Raw genomic sequence first — 13,973 nt, forward strand, 5'->3', positions numbered from 1 at the left:
TAAACTATAGTTTAGCGAGTCTAAACTGATCAGTATTGTTTCTTTCTGAGTATCAGCACTCAGTTGTGATTTTTCGGTGGTTTTGATTTTGTTTACGTCCGAAAATCACTCGCTCAATCAGAGCATTTAAGCCTGGCAAGCACGATTCAAATTCTACAATTTTCTTCAAATTACCGAATGTAATGCTCGGAAATTCCATTTCATTTTTCATCGATTTTAGTGTTAACTTATGCAATCATAAAAATGGGCTAATTTCGGATGGCGATGAACTATAATTTATAGGAACAAATTTTCTTTAAGGGGGTATTCTAGTCTAGAAATCTCAAAAAATCGAAATTTTTTTTTTACCATATTTCTGTAGTTTAGGCATTCAAGAATATACTCTAGAAAGGACTTATCGAAAATCCTATTATTTACCTAGTTAGAGCCATCTTAGTGATGTGGTATCTAACCTGTTACGGCCATCACAATGAACTTCAAACGCGTTTCTCTCGGAACTAGTTTTTTTCTAACTGGCGTACACGATATCTCAAGTTCTACTGAACCGATTTATGTCAAATTTATATGAAAATAATCTGCATACATCTCTCTATCACATGAACCAATAAAAAATTATAACTTTTTAATTTTACTATTTTTAAAAAATCGGTAAACGCAAAAAAAAACGTTTTACACAGCATTTTTGTTTTCAAACGGCCGCCATTTTGTTAAAACCCATGTTTTTGACTTGTCCGAGGTTCATGCCATAGCGACATCTTTACTGATTCAGAATCTGTTCGATTTTTTTGTTTCAGATAACCAGAAGGACTGGAATCGTGTACGCCATGGCACAACTTTTTTTTGAACACCCTCACTTCACCAGCATGTAACTATTCTAATTATGAATATTTTTTTTTCGTCCTATTTTTGTTTTATTGTTGAAAGATAGATAAACGAATAATGATATAATGGATAGTAAAAATATTCTTTGTTTTATTTTTACGGAGTTCGAAAAAACGTCCGAAATTCGTGTCTCTACACTAGAATACCCCCTTAACTCTTACGTTTATTAAGTCTACAACAAAAATGATTCAAGGATGTTGATTCGCAGCAGCAGCACTGTCAAGCAACTTGAAAATTTTTCCATACTGCAAGCTCCACCCCACAGCGAAGGAGTTGGACATCCTGAGGCACTTTGTGTCCGCCAGATATAGCCGATCTGGTATTTACAATATCATCTCTTCGCCGCTCCTTAAGCCGGGAGATCGAAGCAACCGGCCAAACGGTGGAGAAGAATCTGGCCTGAATGGACATTTTTATGCGGAAGCGTCAGACGAGACCGGCCGTATCTGAGCAGCAGGCAATCACCCAGAAGGAGTAGCTTGAGGTGCTGGTGAAAAACTTCTTTCCGGCGAAAGAAGTGAAAAACTTCTTTTCGTACTCATAATGAAAGACGAGACTAGAATTCAACGAATGGCAGGGGACCGGGTACTTTACGTTCCCCAGGTAAGCGATGACGTCGACTATATCATTTACATCAAGTTCTCGAAGAAGGTCCTTCTTTGACAGACGTGAAGGGATTGTCCAAGCCGCTCTTCTTTCGAGTCATATGGTGAATGAGGAGATATATAATACGAAGTGCTTGCCGGAGTTGAGAATGTGATGTGGTCTTTATGCCGAACCTGGGATCAGCCCATTATGCCAAAAGATCACTGGAGGATGGATCGGCTGGAGATAAACATTGTCGCGAAGACCATCAACCTTCCCAACGTTCCCCAGCTGCGTCCGATAGAAAACTTTTGGGCGAATGGCCAAAATAGAGAGACAGACGACCACCAAAGCCACGAAAAGGTAAAATAACACGCCTATATACATCTTTTCATCGGTTCCGGCCGATGGCACCATATGGTTCAGGTTCCGGCCAACTTCCGTAAGACCGCCCAGCGCTTCATTTACGTTACTTCATCAAACAACTCTGCCTCTTCCTGTTGAGTATACACTAGTTCTTCCGGTCTATTTAAAACGTTAAACCCTGACCGAGATAGGGGACCAAAGATGAACTTTTCGTCTGACTCACGTTAGTCCCTGCGGATCAATAGGGGACTTTCATAAAAATCATTTTCCAATTTTTTTGCTGTCGCTTCTAGTTGATACTCTCTAAACAAAAAGCCCAATGTCGGTGCGATGAAACTAGCTCAACATATTAATCTTTGGATGCATTAGAAGCGCTCTTGAACAGTCCGCCAAATAAATTTTTTTTTGAGGTTCATCCATTTAAGAAAATCAACATGATCAAATTTTGATATTGAAATATCACAGAAACGCGGGACATTTTCGTTTCTTTTGCCAAATGCGGGACGTTTCGCGGGACGAAATCTTACGCGGGACATTTTGTTGAAATGCGGGACTGTCCCGCGTAACGCGGGACGTCTGGTCAGTTTACATTAGAATCACTGTTTAATTATTTGTAATGTGACCTCAAAATCGCAATTATCCAACTGTACCTCAGTTTAAACATATAACCTGAAGCATGTGTGTTTCTACCAAAAGGTTTCCCCCCTCAGCAATTATCTCAAATCGCAGCTCTTCGCAGAAACTTTCAAGAGTAAAGAAAGGAAAACAAACATTTCCCAAATAACCCTAGTGTTTATGTCGGCTTTATTCCACCTAATACACCAATCCACCCATCAGCATTATGACTAATCTAAAACCCCACTTACATTTTCCAACATTCGGCCGTTTGTTGTACAAACACGGTTCACAGTTTGGCATCGCGCGGGTGGGCGTAAGAAGTGCAGGAAAAAAATATATATTCCTAGTAGCTTCGGTCACAGCCCGAGAATTGTTGCGCACTTTCTTTGTTTACCCCTACTGCTGCGACGTGACATTTTCGGGAAACGCCAGTTTGATTCTATTTCTTTTTTGCCTCTGTCTGGTTTCGGTTCAATGTTCTCCCAACCAGCCATATGACCGGCCACTAAATATAAACCGAATCGCTCTCTCCCTCGCGCGCGCTCTTACTCGGTCGCGATCTCTTCACGCCGTCTGGATATCGTTGGATGGTGCGATTCCTCCGCTTGCGCGGTTTTTGCGAGATGCATTTCACTATTCTCACACGGGAAGATGTTGTGTACCAACAAAAAAGAAACCAGAATTGAACGGCGAAAAAAACAAACGCGAGATGAGTGCCCTCGCGCAAGTACACACGCGCTGCATCTGGCCGGCCAGGCCAGCCCCTATTGCTATTTCATGTAATATTTCACTTGACCTGGTGCAGACGCGGCTTTGTGTGAAAATATTGAAAAATGCCAAATCCGTTTTTATCAAGTTCACGCCGGATGCAGCGCTTGTTTGTTTGTTTGTTTGGCGACAGAGCGGCACATATGATCATTTTAGGAAACTTGCAACGGGTGAAAGGCGAAAGTAGGTCATAAACACACACAAACACACACACACGCCCGTGCGTCTCAGCTAGTGATCCCCGATAATCTTCCCGCAAAAATCGATTATTAATCGAACGAATACTCTGCAAATCCAAATGCAAAGAAAAAACGCCGTCTTGATTATTTTTTAGTTTATATTTTTTATTTTTAAATTTACAATGTAGTGGCGAGTTCGACATTGTAAACATCTTGGTCTACATGTTTTTGACAACGGACTTCTGTTTTGGGGCTGTCCACATACCACGTGGACAGGAAAAGCATGATTTGAGACACCCCCTCTCCCTCCGTGTACAAGCGTGGACATTCCTTATGCCCCTCCCCCTGTTGTCCACGTGGACATTTCTCCGGTTTTGAGGAAAAAATCAAGAAATTCTATTTTTTCGCTTAAATTCCATTTCAGTTCGTTTCTATTTTTCCATATTCCATATTTTTATTGATAAAAATTATAGAAATAAATTATATTACCAATGGTAACGATTTATCTTGAAATCTTCGATTTTTTTTCAACATTGTTCGGGAGCTCATTATTTTCTTCCGAATTCCATTTACGTTTTCTCCATATCCATTTTAAAATATCGATTGTGAACTTATTCTCGAGTATTTTTATAAAAGCTGGCTGGCTGTTTGAGTTTTCGAAAAATCAGGCAATGAAATCAAGCACTTTGTTTGAAAACAAAATTTTTTCGTCTAAACATCAATGACTTTCGCTTCTACAGGTTCGGAAGTGCCTGATGGGTTTAATGAACCTAATAAAAGCGAAACATCTGCAGTATCATCGTGATCGATGATTCCGTTGACCCTTATTTGTTAAGTCATGCTAAATATTGTCCTGAAAAATTCGTGCTGATTCTTAAAGCATATTTTTGTAGACATACATCTTTTCGATCATAAATGCACCGTTTTTTCCTGAATATTTTAGCATCCTTCATGCAACTTGAGAATTCCATCCTCTCCGAACTTATGCTATGAGGTAAGTTGAAGTTCTTACGAGAATCTTAACAGTTAATAATCTGAAGATGCAATATCTGGTGAGTAAGGCGGGTGGAGTTTTAGAAGTGCCATAGAAGTGCTCTGGATCGTTGATTTTAATACGTTCAGCTGCTAGCAGTACTTGTTGGAATTCATCGAAACTAATTGCTTGGTAGAAGCTCATGATACATATTTTCTTCCAGTCCTACGAGACCCAGCCATAACTTTCTTCAAGCGAAAACCTGCTTCGGGGTTCCATTCACTTGCTAAGATTTTTTTTAACTCAACATTCTTATGAATGATTTACCCTTTACAATTCGCTACAAATATGTATTTTCGTCGCGTTTATGAAACGAATCGCAGATTGAGATAAGTCGGTAAAATAAACCCTTATTCTGAAATCCGGTCGGATTTGAAATTAGCACAATATTGCGTTCTTCCTAGTCTAGAAATTTGAAAAAAAAATCAATTTTTTCTTCATTTTTCTTCATATTCACACATTTAAATATACCATAGAAAAGACATTTCGAAAATCTCATTATTTACCAAGTTATAGCCATTTTAGTGATGCAACATCTTATCTAGTACGGCCATAACAATTAACTTCAAACGAGATTTTTTCGAAACATGTTTTTTTCAAACTGGCTTACAGTTCTACTTATCCGATCTATGTTTATATGAATACAATCTGTATGCATCTCTCTATCGCATGAACCTATAAATATCTTAATTTCGTAACTTTACTATTTTAAATTCTTAATCTGATAAACCTTAATCTGATCGAGTCAAATCGTATCGGATTGTGCAAATGTTGCAACCTTAAAATTCTGCATTTTTATTTCGTTTTTCTGCAAAGGTTTATTTCGTTCGGGTTGTGATATGTCAAATCCGATCGTATTCCGTAATATGGGTTAATATGTAGTACATGCATTGTTGCATGCATGTTTTTCGTGATGTTTCGTTTCTCATGAACGGTGATTTTCGACATCTGTAGCGAATCTACTAATTCATGTGCATCAAAGAATTAATCTTTTCTTTTAATTACTCAGCAATAGCAGCAAGAACTTTCCAGACAACTCAAAAGAAGCGTGTTACAAAAATTACCAGACATCAATGAAGAACAACATCATTGCAAGAAATTGATCTCCAGAGATACGGCCCGTACACTCATGGAAGAATTTTTTGTTCGTTTCAAAGTTCAGAAATCCTTGAGAGTTGTCGAAAAAAAAACCCAAATAGTTTTGTCATCAAGAGCAAAAGCTGAACTCAACCCCCGCACTTAAGTCGTGATTTTCAATACTACAATAAATCCAACATTCTTTGTGTTACTGAGTGTATTTATCCTGACGGATTTAATGGCCCTCTATAACCGATTGGACTAAATTGATGGATCCTAGTTCATGTGCGTTACCTTCAGAATATACATTTCAGGAAAGAGGTTCAGTCATATGAAAAAATATGGATGTTTGACCGAGCAGCACTCTCAGGCAGTTCAGTCTTTTTATTGATGAATACTGAGTGCTCAGGGCGGACGTGAAGTTCAAAAAATCGTGTAAATACAAAACAGATCTCATTCAATTTTGACTATTAACTTGAATGTTTTACTTGACAAAATTACTTAACGTATCCACGTGGACATTATCAAAACCCCACCGTGGACATGCGTGGACATTTTCGTAATCCCTACCTCCCCTAAAGTTGTCCACGTGGTATGTGGACAGCCCCATAGTAAAAATAAAGAAAAATGCGCTGCTTTATTTCTAACTGCATGAGCGATTTTCATATTTCGGTTTCACATGGAGGTGTTCACATTTAACATGGAGTTTAAAGTTAGCCACTATTCGACTATATAACCGGCCCGAGTTGTAAACAACAGTAATTGACAGAACCAAAATGTCAGTGAACCGCAGCAATATTGGGTACACTGGCAATATGAGGAATTTGACGCCTGTAACAAACAGCTGACAAATATTCGATTAGCTGGTGAACGATTAATTTAAAAAAACGGGGATCACTAGTCTCAGCCCTGCCTCCAAGGCCGGAGATGTCAGTGCAATATGTACAACAAAAAGGTACACTGCGCGCTGTTGCATCTGGTGCAGATGAGATCAGCATCTCAGCTCGCTGCTGCTGCTGACGCGGATTCTCCCCGCAGGGACACACGGCGTCAACCCCGAGGTGAGTTATTTGCGTGTTCTTCTTTGGACAAAGAAAAACGACGACCTATTAGGAAAGGGGAGCTTACGGTGTGGGACCGGCTAACCAGTCAGTCAATTAAAATGCCAGCGATTATTTTCGGCGCTGCAATATCCAGGTCGGACAGCATCCTCCAGTCAACAGGGCCGGTGTGATCTTGGTGGATATATTTATATTTAGAGCCGGTCGCCTTTGTGCCGATTGGCGGCGCGACATTCCGAGAATGTGGATCAGGGCGTAGAACAAAGGAATCTAGTCCACAGCTCGAGGATCTAAACGCGTTGTTTTTAATTAATTGCAATGAGGTGCTAAAACCTCGATTGTCGTGACATTTATTAGTAGCTTTTCAAAACAATTGCCACCGAAAAGATAGTTAACCTATTTCTATAATTTATGGCTGTTATTCCATCTTACCTCCTGGGTCAATTCAACCATCCCGGGTACTTTTCGTTCCTCGTCGCTGTTCTCTTCCTCCTTTTTTACCGTCAGAAGTTCGTCGCTTGGTTCCATTTTCACCTGCGCATCTCCGCAAGCATATTCTACCTTAAACTGCTCCCCATCGCTCCCTTCTTGCTCACCGAGGGGCTCCTCTTTCACTTTAACCGCCGAACCGCGACCTTTGCGAGCGTCACAACTTTGACAGCACTCCTGGGAGCTACTGGCCGCTTCCCCTTCCCGCTGAGTCTGCTGCTGTTCAAGCGTTGCTTGATCGGGGAAAAAGTTCGGCTCGAACGGTAACCGAATGAGGTCCTCAAACATTGGTGGCGGTTCATTTTTGAGTGGAATCGCGTCCAGCGCATAGCTGTTGATCGGAGCCTCCCCAAAATCGTTCAGATCGGCAATGTTTTGTTCCAGTACCGATGAGCTGTCCGGGAAGGGATCCGAGTTGAGGAAGATGTCCTCGATATCGTACGATTCGAATGTTGGTAACACAAATGGCTCGCCCACCACAACCGATGCGGTCGAGTTTGCAGTTTCTTGACCGGTAGCTGGCGAAGGAGAGGAGGCTCGTGTGGACGATGTCTGGTTCGAGGAGTTAGAGTTCTGAATGTTCAGCAGGTATGCTTGGAGATCGAAGTGGGTGGGTACATTGTATTGCGTATCAAATCGCGCCAAGTCCTCGATGATGGGTGGTAAAGCCTTTCGATTGACGTAGGTTTGATCCGTGAGGGGAGCAGCACGCAGTTCCAGCTGCCAGCCACCGACGCCGGTTCCTGCCAGACGTGTCTCCCAATGCAAATCTTGATAGCTCTCCGGATCCACACGCAGCAGACTTAGCGTCAACGCCAAGTGCAACAGATGTTCGACGTAGTTTTTCTTGTTTATCATTTTGATTTCCTCGTGGCAGTCGAAAATAAAGCTTATTTCGTTGTGTTTTTTTTTTCAAAATTACGCACAAAACAAACAAAAGTACGTACTGAATACAGTCGCTGAGATCATTTAGCGTGGTTGATAAAATTAAGAGAGACGTTGGTAGCAAAAACAAAAACAAAACTGGTCATTACACTCTTAACGGATGAGTCAGTCTTTGCATTATTGCGGAACAGCACTACAGGTGTGAGTGTTGCTTCTAGGTTTCATCAGATCTAGTCATAAAGCTGGAGTCAGTCAGTCCCTAACAATTTCCATAATCTTGATGTGCTGATATTTTCCCCCGATAATTGCTGAGCACAATTGTTGTTTTGGTTTCACGATTTCGTTCGCGACCGCACTCTTGCCGATCAAAACATTGAATTCATACTGATGGTGTCCTCAATTTTATTAGCCGTATTTGCACATAGTCTCGACTGCAGCGTTCTCCGGTGGTTTCATCATCACACACGATACGCCACTCAATACTGGGTTGTACTTTTATGGTCAACTTGGAGAGGACTGGAGCCTCCTTATGCAGTGGCGTTTCGCGATTCTCCACTGCCACACGTCATTGAAAAGTGGCTGCTGCGATATAGCTACTTTTACACCGCTTCGTCACTTTGTCCGTTCCTCATAATTACCCTTCTGGGGGGTTATCCACAACTTGAAATTACACAAGCACTCTCGGGTATCGATTAGCGACCGTTCCGTCGAGCACAAATCAATTATTCAAACAGTTCTACTCTTGGGTCGTCGTCACGGCCACAATATGTATCGTTATCGTACACTTTCGATGCGTATATTCGCGCATAAAAAGTGAAATTCACCACGAAACTCTGATTATACAAACACGGAACCGTTTGTGCGATTCTTTACACACTCTGCCAATGATGATGGGGCCTTCGTCTTCACACAACAAAGTAGCCCATCAAACTCTCGAAACAATCGCTGGCTGACACGATCGGCCGCCAGCTGTCAAAACGACGCAAACTGTTTTTCACAATTTTCCCCTCAAGTGACCATCCGCTGGAGGATTTTCCGGTTATCGATTGCACCCTAACAGGCGAGAGTTTCACCAGCACTCCAGATGTTGACGTCTCGAATGTTTCCACCTTTTTAACACCGGCTGTAGATTCACACGGGACACGAACTTCCAATCAGATTTTTCGGACTCGCGTTCTTGTTGTATAGTTACAACAATTCGGTGCGCGAATGAGGCCGCGATATATATTCGCGATTTTACACTTTCTGGTCGCGGGATGCACCGTCTCTCTGCTGTTTGAAAAACTTTGCACGAGGAGGCACAAAACACAGCTTTCTTTATTCCTTTTCACAGCGATTTCATCCGTCCACAAGTAATTTCAATGAATAATCATCGTGCCGTCGTCGAACGATGGACGAATGTAGAGCCTAACACCACACGCACACATGTTCGCGCGCGCAAGAGAAACGTCACTCCGGTGGGCACTCACACAGTGAACCTCCTTGTTGCTGTTGCTTTGCGAAGAGCGCGGTTTACGATGCCCAAAATCGAGTTGCTTCGCGAGAAACGGGAAGGGTAAGGTCTCGTATTGTTGACTGTTGGTTGCGTATAAATAGGAATATGTGATAATATTTTCAACCATTGCACCGAACGTTCTCACAAATATTTTTCCCATGAAGTGCAACCATGGTGCTTGTTATCAATTTTTGCACGGTTTCAATTTCTGTGTTATCATCCAATGCGGAAAGTGTGCCAGCTGTAAACACGTCATTGCATCAAGTGTGTGAGTGCGGTTTATTGCTTCGGCTGGATGTTTTTTTGTTGTTTCAGGACATAGTTTTGCTTCAGGTTGCGTTTGCACCTGGGAGACCTTGCGTGATTTCAAGGCTCGCGCAGTTCGTTTTCTTAAAATCAAGAGAGTGGAAGTTGATTGTTATAGGTTATAGATTATCATGAATATTTTACAATTGCAAGCATGATAAACAAAATCCAGAATACAGCAAAAAAGTCAACACATTCGCCTGCATATAGACACTTTTTTCAATTTGTCATCGAATTCTTTAATCTACATAATAAAAAGTGCTGTGACCTACTGAATGGAAAGTTTGATGTGTTCACATCATTCGCGTTTCTTGTATTATGACTATGCAAATCACTTCCTTTTCCTTTCCAGATATATGTTATGGCAAACATTTTCAAATAAGAAATTCTTTGTTTTTTAGACAGCCATAGTGGCGCATTTATAGAGGAATCTGGGACTATGAAAAAACTCTATTACTCTAACTTTTCTATTTCCTCACATCAAATTTGTCTTTGTACGACTTTTAGAGCTTAGGAAGATCAACATTTTTGTGGCGCACAACTTGTCAATATCTTAATCATACTCAATTTTACTGCAATACCATTCCAAAACCTCATGATTTCAATTTTAATTTACTCAAATATTAAAAACAACATAGTTTTGAAAATCTCACATCATGTAGAGTGAATTATGCTCTTTAAAATACCGTCTATAGTTTTTTTTTATGTTTTCCCCAGAATGGACGACAAACAAATGAAAAGGACGTATTTTTGGAGAAAAAACATGAAAACTTTGAGTAAAATTAAGATATAGACAAGTTATGCATTGTAGAATGTTAGTCGTAGTAAACTCGAAAAGTCATTCGAAGAGGGTTTTGATGTAGAATTTTAAATATAAAAGTTAGAGCAAAAAAAAACCTATATTTTCACGGTCACCTTAACTTAACTTAGAGAAAAAGCGCTATATATTATTTTAAGAGATAGAAAAAACTTTGTTCTACGAAGTGGCTTAGAATAACTGGCCTACAACATTGTCAAACTATGTTTACCTCCATCTATAAATATAAGAAAGTTAGATTTTTTAATTCATCGGAAATTTAAGTCACCCTACTTTTGACAACATATAAATGAGCGCTCTATCATATGTAACAACTTTGTTGAAGATAATTTTTATCTAGAGAATAGCTGTCGGGCTCTAGATGCTGATTTCCACTTAAATGCCCCTCCTGGACCATGTTGCCAGTGTTGCCACACATACAGATTTATTTGAAAATGCACAGATTTTTTCGATTTTTTTTTTGGTACAGATTCTGTACGGTACAGATAACAGTTTTTTGAACTAAAGGATACAGATTTTCTTGAGTGATGAATTAATAACACGTGAGGTTGATAAAAAACGGGTGGAAGAGTTTAAACTATTCTTTCCGTTCCAAGTCAAGTATGACCATAATCAATCCGCCAATTGTATATTGACTCATTTGATTTTTTATCCTATGACTAAACCGATTATGCAGTTTGTTCTACTTTGTTCTACTGCTCATCAATAACGTTACGGTCGTATGTAAGACACTTTTTGATAACGTTCATCAGCGTATGTTGAGCGAATATTGTCGCTATATAATGACAACAAAACAAATTCTGTGAGTCGGTTGGCAGCCACCATTACTGACTCTATTTTGAAAGCGAAGAACTATGTTTCGGCTCAAGGAGGAGCTTCAAGGATGAAAAGTAAAAAAAAAAGATTTATAAACATCATACAATCATTGATGGTTATGTTGGGGAAACCGTAAATTTGTACTATTTCTTTCAAAAATCAGCATCGCAATCTGTACTGTTCAAATTGTTTGTTGAAAATCTTTTGTAAAAATAGTACTCAAGCGCCAAATTACTAATTTTTATAATGATTGTTATACGCACTTTTGCTAAACTTTGACTGCATCAGTTTTTAGGAGTTTCGAGCTGCCCTATGCTATTTGAACAAATGTTTAAAATTCAACATTGTGATCAATGGGGCAGTTAGAGCGTTTAGATTACAAATATTCAATTGCGTATCTCAGGAAAAATAACATTCTATCAATTGTGATAGATGCGTAGAAATATTTCCAATCAATTGATGCAAACATATTTTCGACCTATTAAGAAATGTTTGAGTTATAAGCATTCGAAATCTTTTATTTTTCCCTGCATGTTCTGTGTTTAGGTTTTCATTTTAATCCCCATACTTTTATTATATTATCCCCAGATTTTATTTCGATGATTGGACCCTCAAGGCGGCTGCAATGTTAAATCCCAGAAAAAATATTATGATATATATAAGAATTGGAAGCGTTTTCAGGTTTTTGTGATGGGTAGAGCATACCGTGTCTAAATATGAAATTGCTCCGTAAAGAAATCTGCCTGACAAAAATTAGTTGTCTGAAAAGAAATGTAGGATCGTTTGCATTTTAATATTCTTACTTTGACTCACTCTCCATCAACTATCGAATGATTGTTTTTTTCTGATTACAACAACAACAAAACTATACATCCAGATCGATAAGGCAACGATACGATGATCACAATGTTGAATTTTAAACTATTGTTGAAAAAGCATAGGGCAGCTCGAAACTTCTAAAAACTGATGCAATCAAAGTTTAGCCAGAGTGCGTATAACAATCATTCAACAAATTAGTAATTTGGCGCTTGAGAACTATTTTTATAAAAGATTTTTCTATGCAACGGTACAGATTGCGATGCAGATTTTTGAAAGAAATAGTACAAAAGAATAAGATTTCAGTATAATTGTAACAAAATTCAGACTACTTGCAAAAGTTGGCCCAGAACAACGGATTCAATTGTTTGTTCCAGGCTGAAAAACCTATATTCACGATGCTACATGGAGATCTGAATGATCTAACTATTCTCACTAATAGTACATGGGTTGAAAAGTTCCGAGATTTTTCAACAGTTGGCGCCACTAAAAAAAAGTACAAGATTCATCTGTCACTAGCTGATATGTGAAGTTTCATGACATTTCGTTTATTTGTTCACAAACTACGGTTGTGTGTCACTACCTGAGCATTCGTAAAGAAAATGGAAAAAGAGGAATATCGTATTTTGATCAAACATTGTTTTTTGATGGGAAAAACTCCTGAACAATTAATGCAGTGGTTGACGAAATGTTATTGCACTTCTGCACCTTCAAGAACAACAGTTTATCGGTGGTTTAGTGAATTTAAAATGGGCCGTACAATCACCGCAGATGCACGTCGCTTTGGAAGGCCAAAAGAGGTTACGAATCCAGAAATCGTAAAACAAGTGCATCGACTCGTATTGAACGATCGTGAAGTGAAGTAACGTGAGTTAGCTGAGGCCGCAGGCATTTCAAAAGAACTATTGGGAAACATTTTGCACGACACTTTAGACTTGAAAAAGCTATCCGCGCGATGAGTGCCCCGTTTGCTGACCGTCGACCAAAAACAGCGGCGCGTTGATGATTCAACAGCCGGCTTGGCGTTGTTGGAACGTAATCAAGTGAACTTCTTTCGACGTTTTTTTGCAATGGATGAAACATGGATCCATTGCCACACTCCTGAGTCCAACAGGCAGTCTGCAGAGTGGCACTATTTCGAAGATTTAGACGTTTCGTACTACAGAAAGGGAATCGAAATGTTGGAAACTAGCTATACCAAGAGTATTGCCCTCGAAGGAAACTGTGGAATGAGGAATAAATACATCTTTGCCCAATATTCAGCCCATGTAGTCTAACAGCAGAGAAAACGTAGGACTATCCTTGGCTTAGTAACCATTTTCTGAAGTTGTATCTGAATCAAATCTCAATGAATAAATGAATGGATATTTTGAAAAGTTGTACTTCTTGTTAGTGTGTGAATGGATGAGTAGAAGTATGGAATTATCTTTTTTATAGGGAAATACATAAAATTCAACTTTTAGAAACTCGTTGGTAGCTTTGAAGAAAATATTTTTCTTCCGATGATAGGGGAGGTGAGGGTAATAGGGACGTGTGAAGAAGATCTTCCATTATATCTTTGGAAACTGATGCTTCGTGCGTATTCGTGCAATTCAATATACTGTTTTCCAAATTGATCTGCCAAATGTTTTACAAAAAAGTGTTTTTCAATGTTTTTTACCGAAATTAATCCATTTTAGGCCAAGTGTTCGAAAAATCGAACAGCAACTTCGATAATTTTTCATGGCTTTGGAAAGCAACCATATGGTAAGATTTGGGCATCAAATGATAGCTTAGTTTA

General features: G+C 39.4%; 1 protein-coding gene across 3 annotated transcripts in view; it reads right to left on the reverse strand.

Annotated features, from left to right (window-relative positions):
- Window positions 1–13,973, reverse strand: part of LOC129774792 (segmentation protein cap'n'collar) — a 164,967-nt gene that overhangs the window by 140,738 nt on the left and 10,256 nt on the right. Inside the window, exon 1 of one of the 3 annotated variants that reach the window (XM_055778794.1) lies at window positions 7,002–9,360. The exons of the other annotated variants lie outside the window; for them this stretch is intronic. Coding sequence (XP_055634769.1) covers window positions 7,002–7,916 — 915 coding nt within the window. The 5' untranslated portion in view covers window positions 7,917–9,360. Of the gene's footprint in view, window positions 1–7,001; window positions 9,361–13,973 lie in introns of those variants that run through there. 3 annotated transcript variants of the gene reach the window in all.

The sequence above is a fragment of the Toxorhynchites rutilus genome, chromosome 1 (assembly GCF_029784135.1).
Source record: "Toxorhynchites rutilus septentrionalis strain SRP chromosome 1, ASM2978413v1, whole genome shotgun sequence".
Classification (NCBI taxonomy): domain Eukaryota; kingdom Metazoa; phylum Arthropoda; class Insecta; order Diptera; family Culicidae; genus Toxorhynchites; species Toxorhynchites rutilus.